Consider the following 26,678-nt stretch of genomic DNA (forward strand, 5'->3'; position numbering starts at 1 on the left):
TAGCAGCTGTACAACCAGGCTTTGTAAGGGTGACGTGTAGCTTATGTTAATAAACGACGAGTAACCCCATGCAGTTCTTGTTTGGCTAACGATGTTTTGGCTAACATGATTTGTTAAGCTCAACCACACAAAAGCACCCAAAATGTTACAAGGCGCTAGTTTTAATGATATTTTACTTACATTTACTATTTTCTTTTAAAGTCCATCAAGACCTCAGTGACTTATAAGCAGAGGTTTAACAACAGCAGTCTCAGCTGTGGCTGTGGCTAACTTTAGCTATGCTATTGTTACTTGCTTCACATTCAGTGAATGCCAGTCACTATCTCTTTGTCACTCTCTCTTTGAGTCTTGATTATTTGTGGACACACTCAAATCTCCCATCTTGTCTCCCTTTGCTCATTAAAAGCAACTGAAAGAAAAGGTGACAGGTACAAAGGAAGACTATTACTCCAGTGGCAGACTTTTTATTTCATTTGTGGAGGTGAAAGCTGCTGTGAATGAAACAGTGATGAAAAAAACAAATTCACATAACTGTGGACCAAATAAGTAAATAAAGTTTTTTTTTTTTTTTGAAAGCCTGTAATGGTAGATATATATTTAATTACACTCTTACAGATGGTTACAAGTTGTTTTGGAAATTGACAGCCATTCAAACACCTGATAAGTTTCCGTGGCGCAAATATGTCCCTGAACCCTTCAGAGGCCTTTTTGGTCCCCACAGTCAGATCATCATGACAACATATTTGAGAGGTTATGGGAGCAGTCTGCAGTGTAAGCCCATAAACAGGGATCAACAATGCAGGGGACATTAAGGTCACAGTGCTACATGATGTCTAATATCACATGGAGTCAATTGAAGATAACGTGTCACAAGCCACAACATGAGCACACTGCAACAAAAAATGTCACAAAGAGAAGGAGCAGAGACACTGTGTGCAGCCAGGTCAAAAGTTTAGATCAGTGATTGCCAAAGACTGGTTGGGGACCCACAGATGGGTCAAATTTGCCCAATTTTTAGTTAAGTTTTATATCTATATGTTTTAAGTAATATACATTAAATTATAATTTAATTAATTTGCCAAACAGCTCATCGAAATTTGTTTTCATGTGATACACAAAATTGCCCTTGTCATGATATATTGTGATTGATATACAGTGAGCTTTGGGGTTTAAATAAGACAATATAGGTACAGGAACTTGCAGGATTAAAGAATTAAATTCAGTCTCGCTGTAGCTTTTATTTCAAACATTTTGGGCTTAAGCTAATCTGACTATAAACCCCAGTTACAAAACAGCTGCAAGTCACAGCTCGTACAGTACAGAGTCTTTTTTACCCATGTTTTATGGCTCTTTATTTCTTTTTTACATGTATTTTCATTTGAGCTTTATACATATCCTCATAAAAGCTTATGTGACTTTTTATGTCTTTTATTCATTCTTTCTATCTTTTAGGGAAACAGGTATACATATTTCCATTATGTAATGTAATGTAATAATAAAGACACTTAATGACTTCATCCAATTGTATCCAGGGGTATTTTAGTGGTGTCACACGCTGCATAAATCTACATTACCACCAGTGCTTTACTATTCTTAGTTTGCAGTCAATTATATCACCTTAGAACTACAATATTGACACCTATACTCTAATGTGGTAATGAATCTATAAGGCCTGCAACTTTCAGTTTTGTTGACACGGACAGTGTCAACACCCCCCATTCAGACATCAGTGGTTTGTTACCACCTAAAGGTCTTCAGTGAATGTAATCAGTCTCTTCCAAGTTTTCGGTGTGTATCCAGGTTCAGCTGTCCAAAAGATTCCAGCTCCTGTACTAAGGTCTCAAGGGACCAATTATGACTATTTTCAGTCTGGCTTTGTGTATTTCCTTACACTGTTGCTATATGAACTTTCAATTTAATAGTTGTACACATGAACATATTCACTGAGCTCACACAAGATTAGGTAACAGAGAGACAAACTATCAAACCTAAAGAATTGCTCAAATAAGGCTGCATAAATGAAACGTTTCCAATCAAACTAGCGCACTCTAGTGGCTTAATGCAACACTACAGTTTCTAGGGACAGCTGTTTTGTTAATTCATTGAGGGATTCATGAATGGTTTGTTTTTATTTCAGTTTGTAAACATTTTAAAATAGAATCAAGCCTTTAATGACGTGTCTTTTAACTTTGATTCAACATGTTTCCCCCATGAATCTTCAATTGTATTTATAAACTGTGTACCTATGATGTTTTCTAGGGGTGGGAATAACAGGGTACCTCATGATGCGATACACAATACATGGTCCACGATACTAATAATATCACCATACAACGATTCTGTGATAATCAATACATTGCACGACGTTTGTGAAGTGCAGGATTTCTCTATTTATTCACAGCATAGAGAACAAAGTGCATAAAGTCTATGTATTGAACGTTGATGGGGCATCTCTTAATGTAGCTTGTCCCGCTGTAAACTCCCTCTTCTTTGGGCACGTTGAGGAGACATAAAGCAAGGATTGTTTACTTTAGAGCATCTTAATTTGTTCATTAAAATATCGATATTTGCCCTGGGTATCAATAATTGTAAAAATCAATATGCCCTACCCTAATGTTTTCAAACTATACACTACAGATCAAAATGTGTTTGATTCGTACAGTATAGAATAACTATAAAGAGCTCATGGCACATGTTCAGCTATTCTGTTGTCTTTGAAAGTGATAGGACAGCCGGACAAAAAGACAGATGTGGCTTGTTTTAACTTGTGAGTCAACAGTTCTCCATCTTGCTGGTAAAGCCCTGCAGCAGTCAGCCTCCCTCTACAGCAGTGACCTGAACAACTGTTGTCTGACTCGTGCTCTCAGTATCTATTATTACCCATCCCATCAACATTTTTTCCTTTATTGTTTTGTTTTAGTTTGGTGTATAAGGTTACTCTAATTTTTCTTTCTCTGACAATTTTATCCAGGTCAAATTCTCACTGAGAGGAATGACCTTCCTAAAAAAAGGCAGGAATTCTACTTCTACGAATGATTATTTGTATATGATTGAAATGTTTTCTTACAATAAAAAAATTCCTTAAGTGCCCATTTACCTTCCCGTAATTGTACAACGCCAGTGAGGATGTGTTCTTTCTCTCCTTAAAAGGGCATATCCAGGAATGTCAAAGGAGCGATTGTGGAAGCTTCATATAATCCACCGGGGGTGTGAACCTGAATTAGGTACTATATTACATCCAAAGCTGAAATACTTTGTTCCGTTTGCGAAAATAGTTTTGTTAATATGTTGATTTGTAGTATGCAGATACAGGCAAACCATTAATTCTGTTTTTTTTAAATATATAATATTGGTTGTTTGGTTGACTACCGCCCCCATTTTTCACAATTGGTTTGTTCTAGTGTTCTGCATTGAACCCAACATTATTATGAGGAAGTGAAGGGCGGTGGTTGAGAAGCAGAGTATCGCCGGGCTAGCTAACAAGACAGGTCCTCGTCAGGTAAGACTTTATGTTTGTACTTTAATTGCTGTATATACAGCAATTAGGTATATTTTAAACAATGTGCTACCAGGGTACCTCACTACTTTTGAAAATATAAAAGCTTCGAGTGTTAAAAACGAGCTATCGAGTCATTTTGACTGTTCGGTTGAAAGCCTTAAAAACACGGCTAACTGTTAGCCGCAGTGCTAACATATAGACAGCTGACGCCTGGTACTATAAACGCCATTGAGATTTTATATTATTGTGTATATAGTTATTGGTTATTATAATCTTCTGATATATCGTTTCTTTTGTCACGAGTTGCTGTGCACAAATTAAAGTGCATGAATCATTTAATGTGGCTTAAACTAGGCCGCGAACCATCCGGTCTAAGAAGTGCGTACTTTTAGGTAATACAACGTTATGTAGTGTGTTTGGACTCCTTTTATATAACAAATCAGCATTAGGAGAAATTGGTTTTATATTATACATACGGTTATAAATGTGTTATCGTAAATTGTATTGTTACTAATATTTACGATCAGTGGATTGTATTTACGATCACGGAACTTGTTTAAAAAAATATTTTGAACAGGCCATAACTTGAAGATATCCAGAATGTTATCAATGACTTAAATAAAAAAACAAACATAACATCTTAAATTATGAGAACCCTGAAACGTCCAAATGAGATTTTATCTTACACCTAACAAAAACATTTAAATGAATTGTGTTTAGCTGTTAGTACAATAACTCATGTAATAATTAATTGGAAACACTTAACAATTTTAGCTTTCATTGTAAATGGCGTAGGTTTGAACATTGTTGTTGAATAAAAATAAATATAAGGTGTCCTAAATTTTGGAACAGTTCATATGTGAACAGTTCATTAATTTAATAATTATCCATTGCTTTACATTTAAAGTTAAAAGTGGTCAATTGTAGCCCTAATTCATATTTCAACATCCATTGATCGCCAGTGTCCCCAAAATATTTCCCATAAATTTGTATTGACATAAGGCCTGACTCTTGTATAGTCCTTGCTGTTAAGACGAGCAGAAATGCAGGTATCCGTGTCAACATGAAGTGCCTGTAGGACAGTTTGAGTCTGCATTGAAGACATTGCCTTATAAGGGCATCTGTCCTCACATCAGTAATTTTTCTGACCTCTTGTGAAGGCTCTGCGATGAACAACCCAGAAAGATGAGGGTCATTCCCATTTATAGCTCAGTATGGGACACCACACTGGGGATTCACTGCCAGAGAATGAAATGTTGATTTGTCAGTATGGATGACAGTGACCGCATGATCCATTTAGCATTCGATCAGATTGTCTCCTGTATGTCTCCTGTTGCCAGGTTTACATTCTGTGGTTTTTGATTCATTATATTGCTCAAATTATATTTTACTCAATGGTTGGGCAACATGCATCTAAAAAATTGTTCACTATAACAAAATCTGCCATAAACCCTCAAAACCACTGTTCTAGTACTGGCTGTTTGCACCAAGAAATAAATCTGAGATTTGTGAATGTTTCCTTTTTTTTTTTTTTTTTTTTAACTCCACAGGTAGAAAAAACAAACCGTCAACATGTCTAGCAAAAGGGCAAAGGGAAAGACCACAAAGAAGCGCCCTCAGCGCGCTACGTCCAATGTCTTTGCCATGTTTGACCAGTCCCAGATTCAGGAGTTCAAGGAGGCCTTCAACATGATTGACCAGAACCGTGACGGGTTTGTGGACAAAGAGGACCTTCACGACATGCTGGCCTCTCTGGGTGAGTGGAAGAAGCTCCTGAAATGAGTAGCTTCGAGGATGATATGTAGTCAGATCCAAATATGTAATTGTGTTGGTGTGTTGCTGAAACTTAATACCTCCACTATAACTCATTATACAGGTAAAAATCCAAATGATGACTACCTTGAGGCCATGATGATGGAAGCTCCTGGACCCATTAACTTCACCATGTTCCTCACCATGTTTGGAGAGAAGCTCAATGGAACAGACCCAGAGGATGTGATCAGAAATGCATTTGCCTGCTTTGATGAGGAAGGAACAGGTAAAAAAAGAAAATCTGTAAACTTGTCTGGTTGAAAAAACAAACCGTCAACATGTCTAGCAAAAGGGCAAAGGGAAAGACCACAAAGAAGCGTCCTCAGTGCGCTACGTCCAATGTCTTTGCCATGTTTGACCAGTCCCAGATAAACTTGTCTTGTACTAATACTAAAGTGATAAAATGTATGTAGAGGAAAGTGATACCTTTTTGTAGGAACCTTAAATGTTAGTATTATTGCATTTTCTCCACTTTTTAAATCTTCTAATTCATATTGATATTAAGCTGTAGTTTTTAGAATGCATTATGCAGACTAGAGTTACCTTGTTGTGCCTTGAATAATCTAGATACATAAAGACAGCTTGGCTTTAAATTTACATATCAAATCATTGCCAGCAAAAGAAAAGTCTTTTAAGAAATTTGATTGATTCTCATGATTTTCCTTCTCCAGGTTCCATCCAGGAAGATTACCTCAGAGAGCTGCTGACAACAATGGGCGACCGGTTTACAGATGAGGAGGTGGACGAGCTTTTCAGGGAGGCGCCCATTGACAAGAAAAGCAACTTCAACTATGTGGAGTTCACGCGCATTCTAAAGCATGGTGCCAAGGATAAGGACGATTAAAGAGCCACACCAGCACACAAGTCGTCTTCACCCTCCTCGCCTATTCCATCAGCTAGATGACCGTGCTACATGTCTCAACTCACCAGTATACAACCCTTTTAAACAAGCCAAAGCAATAACTATCCACTCTTTTGTTGTGAACTTCCACTTTACCTAAATGTACACATTAATCCAATACTGTTTGAAATACTTTTTTCCTGTCATTTAAGATGTACAGTGGCAGCACCATGGAAACTCTAGGGGGATGAGTCTTTGCAATTCTTGTGATCGGGTATAGCTGAATTTTTACATTTTATAATATAAACTTTTTAAATAAAGCCCTCCTATCAAGGTATATTGTGGTGTTTCCCTTCCGTAAACTCCAACTGAAATAAGGATTGCATTACCCTGTCTTTTTGCTTGAGGGTCTAACTATTAGATGCTTAAGTTTTCTCCATGTAAGGAGCTTCAAGTCTTGACACGTTTGCTCTCCCTCCTCACCAAATGTCTTTGGGCGAGTGCAGACGGGCACGAGCTGAATTCTTTCATCAAAAGAAAGTTCAGAGATGACATGAAAATGACTTTGGGATGCATTGTTGCACCCAAGGTGAATAAAGCACCTAAAAAATGAAACGCTGCTAATGGTTTTTATGTGCATCATTAATTGTGTCCTACAAGATGTCATATAGTGTAATAAAATCTTTAATCAGCAGAGTGGTTTTTATCTTAAGGGCATGTCTTATCCTGTACAGGCACTTAAAGTTTTGTACGGTGGTGGACAGTCTCTAGGTAATCTTTTTGGTATCACAGCATAGTCAGATTATCTAAATTAAAGGTGCCACTGAAAAAGCCACAATTTATTCACAGTATAAATAAAAATGCAGGTTCTTACAAGTTAGAATAGAGTTTTCAACAAATACAACTTTTATGAAAACACTTATGTGTTAGGTTCATGTACCTACAAGGTGAGTTGAAGTAAACCTAAGTAGCTCATATAATCATATGCCATTAATTACTTTTATGCACAGCACACCCCGCGACCCTTCCGGATGGATGTTTATGTTCTTGATAACTGGTGTGGTGCCTTCATGTTCTGTGGGAAAAGGAATTACGAGGACGTCTATAGTCGGGAGGATGGCATCAAAAACTTACTTTAACCCTAGGTTATGAAATGCTTTTCACAGTCATAGGATAAAAATAGATAATATAAAAAAGTGAATGACTTTAAAATAATTACATGCATAGAAATATTAAGTAAACGTATTAAAAATGTGTCTCAATAAAACCACAATCGTAAACTACGTTTTCAAAGTGGGGTTTCAACATTATACGCCTCTCTTCAAGTAATATTTTTGATGCACTTTCATTATAACCCAATCAAGTGTTTGATTTTTAGCATACTACCGATTGACAGATGTACGAGATGTCCGTGGACGCCTCGCTGTCGCTTACGGAAACACGTTGGGTCGACTTCCCCTATGTTGGTGGACCGGTCTGGTGGCGACCTTTTCACTATGCACGGAAAGTCCAGGTATGAATTTTGACTATTCCGTGTCGTGTTGTCTTGTGTTGTTTGCGTTCCACAGTTTATGTGTTAGCCATGATAATAACCGTAAAAGAAGCACTATTTATCCGGCCTACCTGGTACGCTAGCGGCTACATAGCTAATGTTAGCTAACAGCCAGCCCATCAAGGTTGGCTTGTCGGTAATGAGAGAAGCACAGAAAGAGGCTGAGTTCTGTCTTCGCTGATATTTTTGTGATATGCTTTGTTGACATATGTTCGTCCTCATGTTGTTTTGATGTAGTTGGGTCTGAGCAGTCCTGGAGCAAGATCATGGCCCTGAAGATGATCCAGAAGGTCCCGCTGCTCTGGCAGATCGGGATTCACCGTGGCCCCCATGTTGCATCTGTGTGCCCCCTCACCAGGCTCCTGAGAACTAGCAGTGCAGGTCAGCCCTCATGTGTTGCCTGCCCCTGCGTCAGAAGACAGGGCTGCAAGAACCCTCAGTCGGCCCGTGGAGTTAGGAGCCTCACCACCATCGCCAGGGAGCCGTGTTTCATTGCCAGCAGCTCCGTGAGACTCCACAGAGATTCTGTTCCCCACCTCCGTTTAGCGCAGCTGCATCGACCCACAGCTGCAGAGGAGCAGGGTTTCCAGCGGCGACTGGAGAGTTGCTCCTCCTCTCGTCAGGTCTTCAAATTGTTGTGCTCGGTGGAGATTTTGTCTGACACCATGGCTGCTGCGGCGCTTCATCGGGTGGCCGACCTGGAGCAGGATGGATACTCACTGAAGGACCCAACAGTGCTGGAGAAAGACACTATCAGGGCCTTGTGCCTTCAGCTGGAGCAGGACTCTGGACGGCTAACAGATGCTGGGCTGGTATCAGCCCTACTGGCCTGTACACGCCTCTTCTTGGATCCATGGAGCACTTTGATGGTGCGGCTGATGTCTGAGAGTCAGGATAGGCTAGATTGTGGGAAGCTGAGCATACAGCAGCTGTGTACCTTAGGTAAGGCAATGCTAGCCATAGAGGGTCCTGGTTGTGTGATACTGGAGCAGGTGATGGAGCACATCCAGAAGCAGAGCCCTGCCCAGTGGAGCCTCTCTGATCTCATTGCTGTTTATAAGCTTCTGCAAGGTGGTGTGGGTGATGATGGAAAATACAGTGATCTGTTGAATGCCATGCACACCCACTCTCAGACAGTCGCCTCTCGCATGGATTCCACTGCCATCAGTGTGCTGCTTCATGCTCTTGTGACACTAAGGCAGAATCAGGCCATGCCTCTAGTGATCAACCTGTGTAAGCAGGCTGTTCGGCATGTACCCTACTTTACTGATGAGGAGCTCACCCTTGTGGTTGGGGCGTTAATCCACTTTGGGCTGAGTGATCATTACTTTGTCGAGGCACTGGAGAAGTACGTCCCTACAATGGCATTCACTTCCCATCCTGAGACGGTCACCAAGGTGATCCAGTTCTTTGGCAGGAGGAATGTTTTGTCCCCAACTGTGTTTGATGCTGTTGCCGAGAGCTTTGTGTACCGAGCAGAGAACTACAACACCAGCCAGGTGGCCAGGCAGATCATGGCTTTCGGGATGCTTGGATACCTGCCACCCAATGCAGCTCAAGTGTTCAGGAAAGTTGAAAACATCGTGCAAACACGCTTTTCACAGTTCCAGCCTCGAACGCTGCTCAACCTGCTCCACGCCTGCACACTGGTCGAGAGGTTCCCTGTCAATTTTGTCTCCAAAGTCTTTAGCAGTTACTTCCTCGAGCAGCTGCAAGGTAAATTATCCTGCCAAGACACCTGCAGTGTATAAGAATGTGCCATGATTAAAGATGTAATGATTTTCTCTTGTTGACATGCATTTTTGTGATTACGTTTGTATTAAAGAGCAAGATGCAAGAATGGATCGGCTCGTCCTGGCACAGCTGACTCAGCTCTACATGACTGTGAAGCTGGAGTGTCCTTTCTATCAGGTAAACCCAAAGTATTAATTATTTTCAATATACTATGCAAAGTAAGTTTTTTTTTAGTCAGTGACCGACTGGAAACACAAAGATGGTGCCTGCAAACTCCCTCAGTCAGGTCTGATGGTTTTCCTTGTCGAACCAGTTTGCAGATGCAGCATAAACATGTTACATCGTTTTTGTTCACAAAAACCAAACAGAGGCAGAATAATATCAGCAACAATAAAAATCACCAAGTGTTTCACAACTTCAAGTATCTCAGACTCGTGGACCCCTCTGTACTGATGAATTTCTCCTGCCCCCCCATCAGGGTCCCAGGCTCCTTCCAAAGTATCGTGTCAAGTCTTTCCTCGCTACTGGACGCTCGATTGAGACACCGGCGGACGGGCATCTATACAACTCTGTGAAAACGGGACTGATTGAATTGCTCGGGGCACGTTCATACTTTGGATCCAAAGTTCTGACACCGTACTGCTACACACTTGGTAACATACTTCACAACAGCTGTTTAGCTCTTGAGTGTTTCCTATAGTTTGCCTGGAAATGGCATATCATTTTTGTTTTGTTGTTGTAGATGTGGAGATAAAACTAGATGAAGACGGATATGTGCTGCCTGCTAGTCGAACTGATGATGTGTACAAAAGGTAAGCAGTGTTTTTTTAAGTTCTTTGCTATACCAAATATTTCTCATGTACCAGATGTGAAATCTCAATGACATGCTGATGTTTAATTACAGAATTGCTCTTTGCATTGATGGACAAAAGAGGTTCACTACAAACGTGAGGAAGCTGCTCGGGAGAGAAGCCATGAAGCAGCGACACCTGAGACTTCTGGGATATGAAGTTGTTCAGGTTAGTCCCTCACGTTCACTCTGAACACGTTATGTTCCTGAGGGAGTTTTTCTCACTGATCAAGGTGTATTTTTTTTTTCTAGATCCCTTACTATGAATTTGATAACCTGGAAACCATGACCAGCGTCGTAGCATATCTGCACCAAAAAATCTTCCCTCACACCTACAGGTTGAGTTGGTGATGATATGATGAACATGTGGAGGATGTGACACATCAGAGGCTGTTGCCTTTTCTAGAGCATATTCTTACTTAGAGAAATCAGTATTTATTTTTGCTAAGATGTCGGTACCAAATAAATGTTTTTTAAGTTATTAATTATGCACTTCTACATAACTTTGCAATAAAGTGAGTTCTTAAACAAATGATGACTATTTCACACCATGTGAAGTGTTGTTTGAAAAATATAATTTATTTTGTTGGCAAATGCAATGCTGAGAAGACTGTACAAAGATAAGAGAATCCCATTTCTAAGTCACCTAAGATGTGTATGAAAAAGCCCACTCGTATAGAATAACCACAAATTTTAATTACAAAACCTGATAAAAAGAGATAGTTTTCCATCATTTGTTAGACAGTAGAAGCTTTGGTTTGCTAAGGCAGGGAGTGTCATTTGGATAAATACAAAAAATTATCTAAAATTAGAACAGTGCAGAAAAGAAGCACTTGTTTATGTAGCAGGAATCTGAGGAAGACCAAACTCGTCCACGAGAACACCGTCCTGTGACACACAAGAAGAGGTGTATATTAATAAAGCCAAGCTGTAGAAACATGATGCCATTCATGTGAAACTGAAAAGTCAAGGGACAAGTACCTGGTTGGTTGACTTTTCGCCGGGGAGACCTTCTGGGATGGAAGGAGCTGTTGAGGCCTCATCCAGGTAGGAGCTGTCGTCATCCATCAGGAACTCATCTCCCAAAGCATCCAGCTCTGTGGACACAGCAGTTTAAGCTACCATTAAATTATATGTATCATTGGACAACTATAAAAATGCAACCCAAAAGTTGTGGACTCGGTCATGAAGTTTTAAAACAGTGATAATTTCCTGACCTGCTTCCAAGTCGTCCTCATCAATTTCAGGTGTGCCATAGCTTCTGCTCATGGCCTCCTGGATTTCATTGGCGTCCTCCATCATGTCTTCAAGCTGATCATGAATATCCTGAATATTGAGAACCAAAGAGATGAGTTATTCTCCATCCAGCTGTTTTGTAAAACAATCGACAAAAGACTGAGACGTTGTATTAACCACTACAGTCAGTTAATTGCTAATAAAATAGTCTGTTTTTGAGCTTCAGACAAAGTGGAACTTTAATACGAAAGCACAGAATAGGAGGTGCATTATTTTACAACTTTAAATTAGTAAAATTAGTAAAATTTTAGTTTTTAAGTCTGCACTTTCAAAAGTTATGACCAAGATTTGTGTTCCCCACTCTTATGAATGACAATTACATCCTACTTTAGGTAATTTGCAAAGTAAAATACCTCAATCTTATCGATTTTGACATTCTTGTACGCTTTCTTCATGTCTTTCAGGCCAACTTTCATGGCATCAACCTAAAAAAGAAAAACGTTTGAGGAAAATCATATTTTTCATACTCTGTGTTTATGTCTGTAAAATCATGCCTCTTACTGTGGTTTTAGTGTCTTTAAGGTTCTGGATTGTGTAGTTAGTTTGTTCCATATTAAAAGATTGCTGCATCAGGTTATCTCTCTGGCCCTCATACCTGGAGAACACAAAGTGGAGAACACAACCTCACAAAATGTAAAATTAGGTTTAAAATATTAAAAACAGAAGATTCAAAGTACTTACATTCGCTTCTGCTTCAGGACTCTCAAGGCCTTTTGCTTAACCATGTTCTAGAAGAAGCAAATAAATGACAGTGCAGCGTAAAATACATGTTTGAAACATAAATAGGACAATATTATATTAACATAAAAAACCTTGTTCCCAAATACTTTTTCAAACACAATGAAAACCGTGAGTAGTTTCACTTGTTGAGTCGAAAAAAAGAAAAAAAAGAATAATCGTTGAGATGAGCATTTGAGAAGTGTGTTTCTATCTTTCTGTCCTTTGTTCCATAGCAGCTCTGGAGATAAACACTCACCTTTGAAGGTCCATCTCTCATTTTTTTCATCTGGTCCTTGTACTTGACAAGTTCAGCATCTAGTCGAGCAATCTTCTTGTCAATGGACTCCGTCCGATTGTCAACCTGAGAGTAGGAAACAGACAACAGGACATCAGCTATTGAGAGACTACAGATACTGAAAAAATGTTATCTCGTTTAAAATTCCTTTAAAAAAAATGGTCTGATTTATTGACAGCAAATTGAATATCTTTGATTTGTGGACAAAAAAATGGAGAGCATTGACATTATAGATTAAAAATCCAGCAACTTTACACTTTTTTATACTCTTTTTTATTGTTTTTTGTAGTTTACATCGTTTCATATCCTGTCTATTTTATGTATTTTTGCGATGTACAGCACTTTGGTCAACAGTGTTGATTTTAAATGTGCTATAGAAATAAATCTGAATTGGATTTTGCTGTATTTTTATACAGGAAACACTAAAGAATTACTTTTATTTTTTTCGATTATGAAAAGTAGTTACAGACCAGACAGTTAGAATAACTTTAATCTAAGACAAAATTATTTTATTGCACTGCATCATAATACACCGAAAATTGTAAAATACTACTTCCTCTCCAGTCTGCTAACAATAGCACCAGTCGGACTAAAACCTGTTAAACAGGTTGAAGAGTGCTTTATCACTGTGAAAAAAATGGTTTCCATTGCGTGACTCAAATTCTGTCTTTCAAATTACACAACGTTGATTAAGTATCTGAACACAGACTCCGTGTTTTACGATAACACGGTGAGTTATGGTCGACTAATGTTGTCACAACAGCATGTTACATATGAACACCAGATTGTACCACACTGCCTGCTATTGATCACGTAACTTTATATAACTATGAGTGATAAAAGTTGGGTTTAATATCCAAATACGCCGGATAAAAGAAGGGAAAACTTGGCCTGGTTTCTGCTCATAAAGTCGGCTAACAGTTAGCTTAGCCAGTTAGAAGGACCAATCTTTGTTTACTTTGCTCAAGACAGGGTTCATAACTCCATCTAACATTATACTTACACTTCCTATGCAGTCCGTGAGGTTCGGTGGTGGAGCCTTGGGTTTTCCTTTGCCGAATATGCGGTTCATTTTGGCGAAATTACAGCTCTAAGAAAGGAAAAACAATTCCTTTCACTCACTGACGAAGTCCGATAGAGTGAACGCACCCGGAAAAGCCCTGACTATGACGTCAGCGCGGTGGAATCACTTGATCATGAGTCGTTCAGCCACGCCCTCCACTTATAGTGAATTGTTCATGGTTGTCCATTTTGTTCCCATTTAGAGAAAAATAGAAATTTATATATTTTTACATCCATTTTTATTCACACTATATCATAGTTCTCAAACTGTGGCACATGTACCTGAACGAACACACACACACGAACACACACACACACACACACAAGAGGCAAGAGACCTGGATAAGAATATAATGTACTACCCACTGTGAGTGACTTAAACCAGTTTATTAAGAAAGTAAAGGCAGAACGACAGAAAGTGTTTTGTAACGGAACAAATGTCAAATATTGGAAACAAAGGATGCTACACAGCAAACACGTGTGCCAATTTACACACATATTAAATTTAATCACTGGCTTAATGATCTATGTTGCTATTTTTAAGATAAGAGCTAGAGACTGGACCCTTTCAGCCGATTTTAAAATATGAAGGGAAAAGTACGCCCAGGAGGTGGCAGCATTTCCTAAAGTGGTTCAGATTACACCTGCTGCTAATGTGACGTCACTGCTCCATATCTAAACACACACCTTTCATTTTATTTCTCTTCACATACAAATTATGTTGTTTTCTGTTTGTTACAGAAAGACAAAGAATCCAGGAAATGTTAATGTTATTATTTTCTCGATTAATCGAGTATTTGTTTGGTCCAAAAAATGTTTGAAAAATGTCGATCAGTGTTTCTCAAACCTGGAACTGATGATTCTCAAATGTCTTTTTTTTAAATCCACAAACCAAAAATGATTAAGTTTTAATTATTTCTTTGTTATAAGGAACTAAGAAACCGGAAAATGTTGAACATTTGTAATAAAAAAAAAATACAATTAACAATGGAATCGAGTAGTTTGACACCGGCGCCAGGGATTCGGAGCATGGTGGAGTCAACCAGCCACCCCCTGACTGGCACAACTTTGCAGTTGCGAACAAATCCACCATGCCACAAATCCTTGCTGTGTTTGGAAACTTACTGCTTTTCAGTCGAGCCTCGGCTGGAACAATGATCTTTCTGCATGGAGTTTTGCATGTTCCCCCCGTGTGTGCGTGGCTTTTCTCTGGGTCCCCTGGCTGCCTCCCATAGTCCAAATACATGCAATATGGGCATTAGGTAACTTTCCTATTTAGACCTATTTACTCTTTGTGTTGAATATTGTACTTGAAAATTCACTTCACCTAAGATTCAAACCCCTGACCCGAGGAACTCAAGAGCTCAAGTCTTTCCTTTAATCACATGAGCTATTTATCCTTGTGTCCTTTAACCCCAAATTTGGAAGTCTTTCAGTAACAGAACCCATGAATTCAAAGACCAATGAAGCACATTTTATAATCCCATCTCAGTGCAAATAGTAACAAGGTTCAGAGCAATTGTCAGGTTGTGGAACAGAATAATAAGAATAATGCCACGACCCCATGAATTACTACAGTTCTTTTGGACTCTGTCTCTTTGTCAATCTTTACTTTGGACTCAGTGCCCAGCATGTTTTAGATGTTGCCCTGCTCCATCACACCTGATTCAAATGGTCAGCTCGTCACCAAGCTCTGCAGAAGCCTGATAACGAGTTGTTCATTGGAATCAGGTGTGTTGGAGCAGGGCAACATCTAAAACATGCAGGGCAGTGTTCCCTGAGGACCAGGGTTGGGAAACGCTGCTTTGGACAATGAATTAAAAATTGCCTTGCTTATTAAGAGAATTGAACCTATGACATGAGAACTTCAAAGCAGTGATTTTAACTGAGCTACCGCCCTTGTAGTTCTTCTGGTTTTCTTTGACCTTTTTGACAGTTTAAATTGAATCTTGAACTAAAATACATCATTATGAGATTTGAACTCTCAACCTCAGACATACAAGTCCCATTTTTACAGCACAAGCTATTCTTAGTGAACCCATTAAGACTTTCTTCTTTTGTTTTTAAGTTCTGTTTTTGGTCTAAAGTTTTGAAATTGTGTAAAATTCACTTCATTCTAAGATTTGAACCTATAACCTCAGAGAAACATGCCATCTTATTTTGAAAATACTGTACAATACAGAACATAGATCTTTGTTAATTGCTATAGTCAGCGAAAAATATTAGCTAGCTAGCTAGCTAGCCTTTTTCAAGGCTAGCTAACTTTTCCCACTTTCGCTGAGTTGTTGATCACAAAGTTGGAAGTCCATGGTGAAATTGAAGTTGAAATGACACGAATAAGCGCACGCAACGAAGTTTTAGTTTCGGTTAGAGTTTGGTTTGCTTTTGAGAGTTTTGAGGGTTTTTGGTTTTGTATACCCAGACAGACACACACACACATATGAGTAGTCACATACCTTCAGTGGGAATTGAACCCACGACGTGTTGAGTAGAGAAGCGACGTACTTGTCCAGTGGACCATCTTCAGCGCTAGTGGTAATTTCGTTATTGTTATTGTTATTGTAATATCGTTATTTTACAAGTTTGCTCTTGTAATTCAGATGTATCATTGATGAAAAATTAATTCACCAAAAAATGTAATTGATTCATCGATTTACTTATTTCAACTCCCACATTTGCAAGTTTCATAGTAAGGCTCTTCTTTTTGACTTAAGGGAATAGCAGAAAGTAATTGATATGATTTAAGCAGGAAAGTAGCTATTTATGAGATTTTACACAATAAACAGAGTGAGAAGAGTGGTTTAATCTCAAGGCCGTTCAATCAAAAACTCCTATTAATCCAAACTCCCTCCCAAGTGATAAAAATAAACACATTGTAAGCAAGTTCACATTATAACATATAACATAATATTTGTGTAAGTGTTAAGTTCTGCAGCCTCAATCACTGCTTTTTTTTAAATTCTATTTTTAACCACACATATTTGTAGTAATGTCATTTCTCATCCTCTGGAGGGAGCTGCTGACATACCGTATGAAATGTAATCCTGCAGAAGAACTTGTTCTCCAAATACAAATCTCATCTTCTTACAGAAAATGATGTTACAAAAAACCCCAAAAGCCCTTTTTGAAATGAGAGGTGTACAGATTTCTTTTTAAATCAGATTTCCAAATGCAAACATGGCAGCTACAGAACATTTACAAACTCAAACCGACAACAAGATGAGCTTGTAACTGTCTGTAAATGCATCCATGATGGTGCATACAGTTCATTGATATAATTCCTTTATATCCTGAATTAATAGTTATATTTACATTTTTACATTTAATATTAATGTTTAGTTTCATGATATTGAGTGACGCATGATTTGATTTATGTGATTATTCTTATGTACATTATTTACAACCCTGGTGTCGCCTTATTGTTATTGTGGAGACGTAGTTTGGTTACTCACTTCTTGTTACTCACTTACGGTTCTCTGTAATTGACAAGATGCTCGAACTATTAGACAACTTAGCGGTCTTTTCTAATTATTCCCGAAGTTTATAAGGTTTACGTTCTTCGCAAAGACATTGAGGACAAGTTTCAAGGACCTTGCTATTCCCTCATTTTTGGCATGCAGCCAACGAGGTATTTTATGTTGCTGTACAATATTATTTTTAGTTTGTATCAAATTGTATTGCTAGCTGCATGTGTGTAGCCTACGTTTGTCTGGTCTGGTTTTACTTTATTATTTGTGCTAATTGTAATATTTTAAGTGTACAGTTTTCACGGTGGACGCTTCATTAAATCAGTTAAAGAATGCCACTTGTGTCTGTCGTGCCTGGAGGGAATCATACTGTCAGAGAAGAGAATCAACATGGATTTGTTGAACTGGCTTTAATATGGAACACTTCACAGACAAGATGATTTGATCAATACATTTTCTGCTTGGTTGACAGCAAATGCTAAATACATTAGCAGATGGAACCAGTTAATTAAGGAGACTGAAACAAAAACACCTCATAATGACGCCCTCGTCTTCTGTGCTTTAAAACCACAAAGCTCTTTAGTGACACAAGACTGAAGCCGAACATGTTTTATGGAAATGATTTTCATCTACGAGTTCCTCCTCTAATGACGTAGATGTGTTTATTCCATGATTAAATATCATGTTTATATAATACGTAGTCTATTTGCAGTACATTCAAAATAACAGCACAGTCCATCGCGCCTAAAGGCTGCTGATGTTGCGTTTTACGATCATAGCAATGGTTACTGACATGCTACATGTGCAGAAATTTTCTTTTAGTAACCTATACAAAATAAGGTATCATATACATCATATATTAACACTGTACATTTGACAGAATATACTGTATTCAACCGTGTGCACAATACCATGAGCTGCTTATTCATGTTTTCAGATTGCGCCTACAGAATTTCTGTACAACAATAGCATGAGCCTTTCAATAGAATATTATGTGTTATGGTAAAAGCTATACACAACACACATGATCACATTATATACAATAAATTTAACAACTTAAGAATCTGGACACAACTCCAGAGTCAAAGCTGATAAAGAGCCCTCTGTCAAATTTTAAATGCACATTCAAGTCCAGGATTTACACTTTAACTTCCCTCGATGACACTGAATTTGATGCAAATTAGTGTTGTTTTTCTTTTCTTCTTCTTCAAAAAAAATAAATAATCAAAAAAAAAAATCAAAACTAAAATTATGTAAATAAGTAGCACAATCAAAACTCATCAACAAAAGGAAATGCTGTCAGCACACGTTTGCTGTCCGGGGGCTTACATAGCAACCACTCAGATACAAAGTGCATTTAAAAACAAACAAAAAAACGTTTTGTATATTGAGTGTTATTCATTTCCGCTGCAAACATGTGTCATCCTGGACTATTAAAGGCACATGTGGCAAGAGAAAAAAAAATCAAGAAGGAAATGACTTAGGAAATTGAAGGAGTCAATTTCTTTTCAATACACTTCGAACTGTGTTCTCTTTCATTTCCCATCTCAGTAAACTTTTTATAATAATACGTTTTGGACATTTGGATATACATTTTTTTTTTGTTAATTTCCCACTTATAATCATTAGTTTCAGCTTTTCATTATGTGGGTTTATTGATAATATTCTTGGTTTATTGTTCTCAGGAAAACACTTCTGCCAAGTGTGCCTTCAAATAAGTCATTTTTTACAGCCACACACTGTGGTCTCACAGCAAGAAGGTTGCTGGTTCGCATCCCACTGGAGTTTGCATGTTGTCCCTGTGTGGGCATGGGTTTTCCTGGACGACCTGACCAGGGTGTGACCCCGCCTGGCAACAGCAGCCCTGTGACCTTCATGTGGAGGATACAGCGGTAGAAGATGTTCTGGATGTTCTGGATGTTCTGGATGTAATGTTGAATATCGCTCATGTGTGGTTTCTGGTACTGAACTCCTTACGTACCATGTACTACAAACAGTCTGTGTAGACTCTCATTCATCCAGGTCATCGTTATCCAAAAGTCCAGCTCCTACTGATTCAATGACGTGATGGACTATATTGTTACATCCTTTTTGAAGTTTTACTCCTTAAACTCTTTTGTGATTCTCTGCATTGTCTCTGTTGGTTACTTGAGCTTCATAATTGTTCTCTTGAAAGAGACTTTGCTCTCAATGAGACTGCCTGACTTAATAAAGATAAGGGAAAAATGTTTGAGAGACTGGATTCACTGACTGAGTAATTGATTAATCAACTCATGGTGGTAGTTCTACACTCCATATACTTGGACTTGGGAAAGAAAATAGCTTTAATCACATTGTGTCTTTTCCAGCTTAAACATAACACTCCCCTTACAAGTTTAAATGACAAAAACACAATCTTTTAACTCCCTAAGAGGAAATCAGTTGATCAGGGAGGCAGAAGTCACTGCAGATAGAAGGGGGATGACGTTATTCTCACTGTTGTTTTTGATTCGGTGTGGATTTACGATAAAGAATAAGATTTATGGTTTGTCATTTTTGTAATCTGATCTCTGAAATGAAACTGCTCGAACTTCAAAAGATAACAATAAATCCAGTCAACCTCTGCAGTAGAGTCAAAGTTACATTCTACATTGCCGATGTGACGTGAGTTAAGCCCAGGTCATTTGAGTCTTCCTTTCCGATATGGGAGATTGAAGACAGTTCCACTGCTAGTCATGTGGGTTTACTTGTCCCGTCTGGGTTCTCCAATGGAACAGCTGCCTCCCGCACGGTGCTGGGGGCCTTTTTGCTGCCTGACGCCTTCTCTCCTTTCAGTTTGGCCGAGAGGCAGAAGTCTTTGAAACACCGTTTGAAGTTCTCGTCCAGAAAGGCGTAGAGCACGGGGTTGAGGCTGCTGTTGGTGTAGCCCAGAGCCACGCAGAAGAAGTAGGCGGCCATGATGGCGGTGGTTTCGGGCACGCTCGCAAGCGCCTTGATCAGGATGAAGATGTGGATGGGCGTCCAGCAAACCACGAACACGGCCACCACAACCACAACCAGTCTCGTGATCCGGCGCAGGTTGCGGTCCTTCTCCCGCGAGCCGGACAAAATGCGTACGCTCTTCAGCCTCAGGACCATCAGTGAGTAGCACACGGTGATGATGAGCACGGGTACGACGAAGGCAAAGACAAACACACATACCTTCATCAGCGTGTCCCAGTACACGTACGGCTCAGGGAACTGTAAAGCACACTCTGTGATGCCTGCAGGAGGAGAAAAAAAGAGAGACAATTTAAAATGTGAACAAAGTGATGAAGTGCACTTGTACTTTATTATAAATAAAACTCCACTCTGTGCCTTTTTGTTATCTGTTTAACAAGCTGTTATGGAGCAGCTAATCTGCTCCAGAGGGAACATTCTGCTCTAAAGTACATTTTTCTTGCATGGCAGTGTGACTAATGGATAACTGATGGATGGACTTGACAGAGTACATTCCTGCTTTTAACCTATTACTATTAATACATACTTGAATTTGATGAATATTGGCAGAATCATTTAAGCTTTAAGAGGTGTGTGTGTGTGGGGGGCTTCCTCACCGCTGTTTGTTTGCGTGCCACCCAGAATAAAAGCAGGAATCCCTGCGGCCGAGGACAGGATCCAGATGCACACGTTGATCATCTTGGCCTTGATCGGAGTGCGGAAGTCCAGGGCTTTTACCGGGTGGCACACGGCCACGTAGCGGTCCACGCTCATCATGGTGAGAGTGAAGATACTGGTGAACATGTTGTAGTAGTCGATCGAGATGAAGACCTTGCAGACCACCTCGCCGAAGGGCCAGGTGTTCAGCAGGTAGTCGGTGCTCTGGAAGGGCATGGTGGTGGTGACGAGGGCGTCGGCGAGCGCGAGGTTGAAAATGTAAATGTTGGTGGCCGTCTTCATCTTTGTGTACCTGTTAAACATGCACAACACAAGGTTGTCCCTTAAATCCAGCAATGTTCAGAGCCAAACCATCCATCTCTGCTGCCATGCAGCCGCAAATTATTGGACTGGCTATAGAAAGACTTTCTGCCTGACTGGTTATGAATTAAACATTGTCCATCACTGCCTCCTTGAATAACGTAATGTAATTTTGCCAGTATGCTGCTGATTGCCGGCCATGTGTAATCAACTTGTTTTCACTCCATTACATTAAGGGAGCATTACAGCTCTAAGAGATGTCTTACGTTTAATTTGAAGTTTTAATTGTTACAATTGGGGATTTCTGTAGCACCAAGATAGGATTGGGTATTAAAAATGTGTAGTTCTGATTCATAGAAGCACACAAAACTCTCATGGCTCACAGGAAGTGATGTCTTTTATTTTCAGTATGAACAGAACCACAGATAAAACCCTTAAAAGGTCCAGTTTATAACATTTAGCTGGTGGAAATTGAATGATGAAAAGACGTTGTCAAATGACTTAAAAAAAAATCATCAAACTGATTATTCGATTGTCATATTTGTTTCAGCCCTAGATACAACACATTAGTATGTTTTGATAGTTGGATAAATTACAATAACATTTTAACAGGGGAGTGAGACTTTAATACAGTTTGTATTTTGTCATATTTTCACCTAAGCCTGGACAAACATGCTTTTCACATTTCCGTCCACATTAATCAAAGGAGGAGGAGGAACTGGCAGAGGGAGCAGAAGAGAGGAAGTGTTGTAGGAGTGTTTTCATCCTTTCTGATATGCACAGGCCTCCATAGTTTGCAGCCTCACCCCTAGATGTCACCAATTCTTACACACAAAACCTTTAATTCCGTGCGTGACATTATTACAGTGCAGATTCAACTTTTCTAAGATTCTAGAAGGCTGACAGAAACTTTGCAGAGAGTTAGAATTGAAAATCATCTTTAATCATTAAAATAGAAGCTGCAGCGAGCAGCCCATTAGCTTAAATTATCATAATGGAGGAGAAAAAGCATTAACTGTATATAAAAACGGACGTAGTCCCAGAGAATGAAGTGCCTGAAACCTGTATTATCTTAAATGGCCATCATGAAGCCATTCTACTGGCTGCAAAAAATCCATTTGTATGTTAAGTCTATGAGAAAATGAGCCTATTACTCAGAATCAGACTTCTGTGACGTCGTCAGGCTCAAACCAAAGGCAACAAAATCTACTTAGACACACATTTAATGTTCTTTTTTAATAAAAATCCAATGCCGCATATGTTTAATCTGTGGAAAAAAATTTAAGATTATATGCAAAATGCCTGGTAAAACTGTTGTGCCTGATGCAGTTTGTCAATAACTTTTGATTTAGCCACTTGGAGGAACCACAACAACAGAGGCTCAATGACACCACTCACAACCCTTGTCCCAGTATACAAGCACGAGCGGGGAATCGATTTACTGAATGAAGTGTGTCCACCTCCACTCTGCCACGGCGTGTTTCACCCCCTTTCAGCTGTAGTTGTTAGCATGTCAAGGGCCATTAAAAAGAGCATAAAACTGAAAGAGCAAAACATTGATAGAGCATAAAACTGGTCTCTTCATCAGTCCAAAGAAAATGTATTGACCTGAATTTAGCCATATTTTTGTTGCCTTTTCATTTCCAGGTATTAGCCTCGACTGTGGCGAGGCCAGCTCGAGTCCAACTCAAGGTTTACATGCATTAGTAGGTCAAGGTACCAAAGACAAAACCAAAATATGAAAATACGGAAACAGCGCCCACCTTTTCCTTTTTTGTATTGAACCAAATACGGAAAAACGGATTTTGCTCTCAGCATCAAAAAACGAAAAAAACGAAACAACCAAAGCCAAATAACGGCCCAAATTAGTTTTTTGCAAATTCCTTTTTTCGTTTTTTGTTTCTCATTTAGTAATATGACGGCGGACAGACAGTCACTTGGGGGTTATCATAAGACTGACAACCTCAGACATACAAGTCTCGTTCTTCCAGCAGAAGCTATTCTTCCTGAGCTGCACAACAATACGTTGCTGGTATTTTTAACTTCTTATTTACTGGCAGGTTGTAAGTGAATTCCCTTGTAAGTCGCTTTGGATAAAAGCGTCTGCTAAATGACATGTAATGTAATGTAATGTTACTTTGGTCTGAAGTTTGAAAGTAGTGCAGAAGTTCAGTTGTCATCTTTTGATGGACTGAGCTATTTGTGCTGATGATCTCAAGGTGAATTTCTTGGTATTTCCACCATTATTATTTTAAAATTGGCAGTTGTTAGAACCTGCAAGATGGCAAGGTAGGTTTCACAACAGCGGGGTTGTCCCAGTCCAGCAGTCGACAGGTTCTGGTACTGAAAGAGTTAAGTGAAACTTTAGTTCCTACTCAGTTTTGGTCTCCACCACTCATTAGTTACATATGTTAACCTGCTGCAGTTTGTTGGCGGGTGTAGTGAACAGCAGGTACAGCAGTTGCATCAGAGTCCGTCCTAAAATCGAAACTAGCAGCTGAAAGTTGCTAAAATGCTCTGGAGACACATTCATCACCACAAGTGTTGGACTAAGTCATTTCTATTGTTACAGGTGACAATAAAATTGCTCAGAGCAATTTTTACATAACGATTGGAGGGTAATGGTGTCATGTCCGGTAAAATATAATGACAGACTGTAATGGCTCCAGGTTCAGTGTGAACTCCACCGCCTGTATTTGAATAAGTGTGATAGTGGCTGAGAGTAATTTCAGTTTAATCAACACAAACCATCTTCTTCCTCCAGTTAAATGACTCCACACGGAGCAACTTGACAGCTAAACGTACAGTAATTCTTGGAAGTTAAGTAATAAAATTGGCTTCTACCGACAGACTATGCAATCTGTCTGATTTGAGGTAATTGTTGTCTGTGGAGCGCAGCGTTGTGCATGGCACTGCTGCATTTCACCTCACATCAGAGGAGATTTGTTGCTCCCATGCACCATAAATAACACCCAATGAGCAGCAGGCTATTGGCTTGATCAACGCACTACTAGTTTTAACCATAATTAATAGGCTACCACGTCTGCCTGAGTGTGAGCTTGATCTACTGTGCATTGTCGTATATTTGGGAGGTCTTGAGGGAAATTTGGCAACTTTGTAATTCCAGGCACTTAAAATACCAAAGGAGGCAGAAATCCATTCTATCCTGCGATGTTTGACGCGTTCAATGTCGGATGACAAATGGTGGCATTGATCTGAAGCCTTTCTCAGTCAGAATGCAAGGTTTCTTTACTTCAGATATTCATTTAACCATTTGCACAGGGGTGGATATCGGAGCAGCAGCTCTTGTTTCTGTGAAGGATTAGTCAACAGAGTGCATTCATGAAATCTCCACAGGCTATGGCATTATATTACAATATTTTTGCATACGCATATACAGTATAGAGCCCAGTTGGTGCTCAAGCATTTGCCCTTTCGCCCTCTGACCCAGTAAGGGCCCATTTGGAAAGACATTTTTATTAATTTTCTATTTTTCATTTATATTTAGGTTCACAGCACAAATTCTGTCTGTTTCTTTCAATCCGGGCATGTTGACATATGTTAAAAGGTTCTATGTTTATTGAAATAATACACATTTGTCACTGTAAGGTGTTTTTTTTTCAATTAATATTTATGATGCCAGTGCTCACTCCTTGACACCCCCCCCCCCCATGCATGTGCTGATATCTTGCATTTCACACAACATTTCCTCTCAAGCTGTATTTTTTAAATTCATTTGCCACTTGGAAATTACAGCAAGGTTATGAATAAATCTGCATGTTTCTTTACAGTTACGCACATAAAACCAAACCAAAGAAACGTTGGCATTGACTTAAATGTCGACCTCACCTGATGATGACATACATGACGAGGCAGTTGCCCAGTAAACCGACCACAAACACCACAGAATAGACGGCGGTGATGATGGGGATGATGGGAGACATGCCCTCCGTCTCCCAGCTGACGTCCTGGCTCACATTGCGGCTCTCGGAGTAGCCGGACATCCAGGCTGAAGCATTGGATGGACAGTCCTCCAGCGGCGCAGAGAGGCACTTATTATCTGCCTTGAAAATCTCAACCGGGGTGTTTTCCATCTTTACGTGTCTGTTAGGCTGCGTGGAAGTGGAATAGAAGCAGAGGGGAGAATATAATTCACTTGATATTCAGCGGTGAAAACAACATGGACAGGATGGATGACACTGATGCGTCGGAGCCACAGTGACGCGCGTAAAAATAAAAAAAAATAATTATAATTTTGTGGGGGGAAAAACTTTCCAGAATGTGTGATGAAAAAAACGCGCTCGCAGGTTACTCACCTTTGTCAACGCGCTCCTTTAAGATGAACTGAATGTATTTGTTTCGAGATGGAGACAAAAAAACACCGTGCGCTCTTGGGTTTTTTTCAGCCGGTTTTCAGCTTTGTTTTGTCGGTGTTAAGGTTTCAGCTCATCAAAGTTTGTGGACGCTGCTGCGCGCCTGGAGAGGAGCAGTCAAGTCAACAGCTTTGCGGACACTCGTGCACCCGCACTGATGGAGAGGTGGCGCGCAAATAGGCTGGTGCCTGCCACACACATTAACGCACGCACACACACGCCTGCGCAGCTATTCTTATTGCATTGATTCCCAGTCATTTGGACCGAACATTTACCATTGACCATAATGTTTGAGACCTAACCTGAAACCAACCACTTCTCATCTCACCTCGAGGTTTAACCAGAACCTCAGAAATTAGGTTATGCCAGAAAAGATCAGAAGGTGCGTACGCACACGCACACACACACGCACACACACACACATAATGCATTGCTTACGCCTTACTCTAATCTTAACCATTACAACTAAAAGCCTAAAACCTATCCTTAACCTAACCTAACCTAAAACCTAAGACCAGGTATTAACCCTGAAAAATCCTTTAAGGGATGTCAGCATCTCAGTGAGGACTCTCAGTGACATAATGCATCGCCTCCACCCTTTAACTTAACCATCACAGCTAAATGCCTAACCTTAATCCTTAACAAGGACCCTAAACCCAGTTCTAATCCTAGTCCTAAAACCAAGTCTTAACCCTGAAAAAGCCCTTTAAAGTTGTGAGGAACACACACACATACACATAATATGGTTATGCATTCTTGGACACTCATAATGCATTCCCCCTTACCTTAACCTTAACCCTAAAGCAAGATGATTTGAACCCCCCCAAAACCCTTTAAAGAAGTGAGGACCTGCCAAAATCGCCTCACTTGGCCAAAATGTCCTCACTATATATGGTTTATATGATTGCTGGTCCTCATAAAGCCACACACACACAAACAGACTCACACACACATACACACATACGCACACACACACCTGCCAAGCCTCAGCCAGAATATGAGATGACAGAGCAATGACAATTACCTGCAGGCGGACACAGAGCTTCCCACAGTCTCTTGTCACTTTGGAGTAAAAATTGTTGAGCATCATTGACCGAGACATCTATAATAATGTGTCCGCCCCCCCAATAAACATGGCATGTCCATATCACAGCAGCTCTCCACTGTGTCTTAATGGCTGCACATTTTTAAAAGGGAATTTAGAGAAAATTTACTCATTTTAAATTCAACAGAGGGAATAT

At 39.6% G+C, this 26,678-nt stretch overlaps 4 protein-coding genes across 4 annotated transcripts; 2 read left to right on the plus strand and 2 right to left on the minus strand.

Annotated features, from left to right (window-relative positions):
- The first annotated feature begins 3,392 nt into the window (after window positions 1–3,392).
- On the plus strand, window positions 3,393–6,767 carry myl12.1 (myosin, light chain 12, genome duplicate 1). Its single transcript, XM_058645546.1, has 4 exons — window positions 3,393–3,499; window positions 5,050–5,255; window positions 5,376–5,537; window positions 5,983–6,767. The coding sequence occupies exons 2-4, from the start codon at window positions 5,072–5,074 to the stop codon at window positions 6,153–6,155; spliced, it is 519 nt and encodes a 172-aa protein (XP_058501529.1). The 5' UTR covers window positions 3,393–3,499; window positions 5,050–5,071; the 3' UTR covers window positions 6,156–6,767.
- Window positions 6,768–7,563: 796 nt separating this feature from the next.
- Window positions 7,564–10,820, plus strand: fastkd3 (FAST kinase domains 3). Its single transcript, XM_058644410.1, has 7 exons — window positions 7,564–7,665; window positions 7,942–9,420; window positions 9,530–9,615; window positions 9,917–10,091; window positions 10,181–10,250; window positions 10,343–10,457; window positions 10,541–10,820. Exons 2-7 carry the CDS (start codon window positions 7,971–7,973, stop codon window positions 10,637–10,639), a joined length of 1,995 nt encoding a protein of 664 aa, XP_058500393.1. The 5' UTR covers window positions 7,564–7,665; window positions 7,942–7,970; the 3' UTR covers window positions 10,640–10,820.
- A 26-nt stretch (window positions 10,821–10,846) lies between these two features.
- chmp5b (charged multivesicular body protein 5b) lies at window positions 10,847–13,762 on the minus strand. Its single transcript, XM_058644422.1, has 8 exons — window positions 13,603–13,762; window positions 12,561–12,665; window positions 12,266–12,312; window positions 12,086–12,179; window positions 11,938–12,009; window positions 11,506–11,614; window positions 11,270–11,385; window positions 10,847–11,176 (listed from the first exon to the last, which is right to left on the minus strand). Exons 1-8 carry the CDS (start codon window positions 13,669–13,671, stop codon window positions 11,126–11,128), a joined length of 663 nt encoding a protein of 220 aa, XP_058500405.1. The 5' UTR covers window positions 13,672–13,762; the 3' UTR covers window positions 10,847–11,125.
- Window positions 13,763–19,048: 5,286 nt separating this feature from the next.
- Window positions 19,049–25,583, minus strand: LOC131465279 (delta-type opioid receptor-like). The gene is made up of 4 exons (XM_058637827.1): window positions 25,381–25,583; window positions 24,914–25,176; window positions 20,704–21,056; window positions 19,049–20,370 (listed from the first exon to the last, which is right to left on the minus strand). The coding sequence occupies exons 2-4, from the start codon at window positions 25,156–25,158 to the stop codon at window positions 19,841–19,843; spliced, it is 1,128 nt and encodes a 375-aa protein (XP_058493810.1). The 5' UTR covers window positions 25,159–25,176; window positions 25,381–25,583; the 3' UTR covers window positions 19,049–19,840.
- Window positions 25,584–26,678: the final 1,095 nt, after the last annotated feature.

Source organism: Solea solea, chromosome 1 (assembly GCF_958295425.1).
Source record: "Solea solea chromosome 1, fSolSol10.1, whole genome shotgun sequence".
In the NCBI taxonomy this organism is placed as follows: Eukaryota; Metazoa; Chordata; class Actinopteri; order Pleuronectiformes; family Soleidae; genus Solea; species Solea solea.

Excerpts from the sequence above, each read along its gene's own strand:
- myl12.1 (XM_058645546.1), top strand. The coding sequence starts at position 5,072 with ATGTCTAGCAAAAGGGCAAAGGGAAAGACCACAAAGAAGCGCCCTCAG. Across the intron at positions 5,256-5,375 it reads CGACATGCTGGCCTCTCTGG|GTAAAAATCCAAATGATGAC; the intron begins GTGAGTGGAAGA and ends CTCATTATACAG. Across the intron at positions 5,538-5,982 it reads CTTTGATGAGGAAGGAACAG|GTTCCATCCAGGAAGATTAC; the intron begins GTAAAAAAAGAA and ends TTCCTTCTCCAG.
- fastkd3 (XM_058644410.1), top strand. The coding sequence starts at position 7,971 with ATGGCCCTGAAGATGATCCAGAAGGTCCCGCTGCTCTGGCAGATCGGG. Across the intron at positions 9,616-9,916 it reads TGGAGTGTCCTTTCTATCAG|GGTCCCAGGCTCCTTCCAAA; the intron begins GTAAACCCAAAG and ends CCCCCCCATCAG. Across the intron at positions 10,251-10,342 it reads ACTGATGATGTGTACAAAAG|AATTGCTCTTTGCATTGATG; the intron begins GTAAGCAGTGTT and ends GTTTAATTACAG.
- chmp5b (XM_058644422.1), bottom strand. The coding sequence starts at position 13,671 with ATGAACCGCATATTCGGCAAAGGAAAACCCAAGGCTCCACCACCGAAC. Across the intron at positions 12,666-13,602 it reads TCACGGACTGCATAGGAAGT|GTTGACAATCGGACGGAGTC; the intron begins GTAAGTATAATG and ends TCCTACTCTCAG. Across the intron at positions 11,177-11,269 it reads GCGAAAAGTCAACCAACCAG|GACGGTGTTCTCGTGGACGA; the intron begins GTACTTGTCCCT and ends TGTGTGTCACAG.
- LOC131465279 (XM_058637827.1), bottom strand. The coding sequence starts at position 25,158 with ATGGAAAACACCCCGGTTGAGATTTTCAAGGCAGATAATAAGTGCCTC. Across the intron at positions 21,057-24,913 it reads GTCATGTATGTCATCATCAG|GTACACAAAGATGAAGACGG; the intron begins GTGAGGTCGACA and ends CATGTTTAACAG. Across the intron at positions 20,371-20,703 it reads TGGCACGCAAACAAACAGCG|GCATCACAGAGTGTGCTTTA; the intron begins GTGAGGAAGCCC and ends CTCCTCCTGCAG.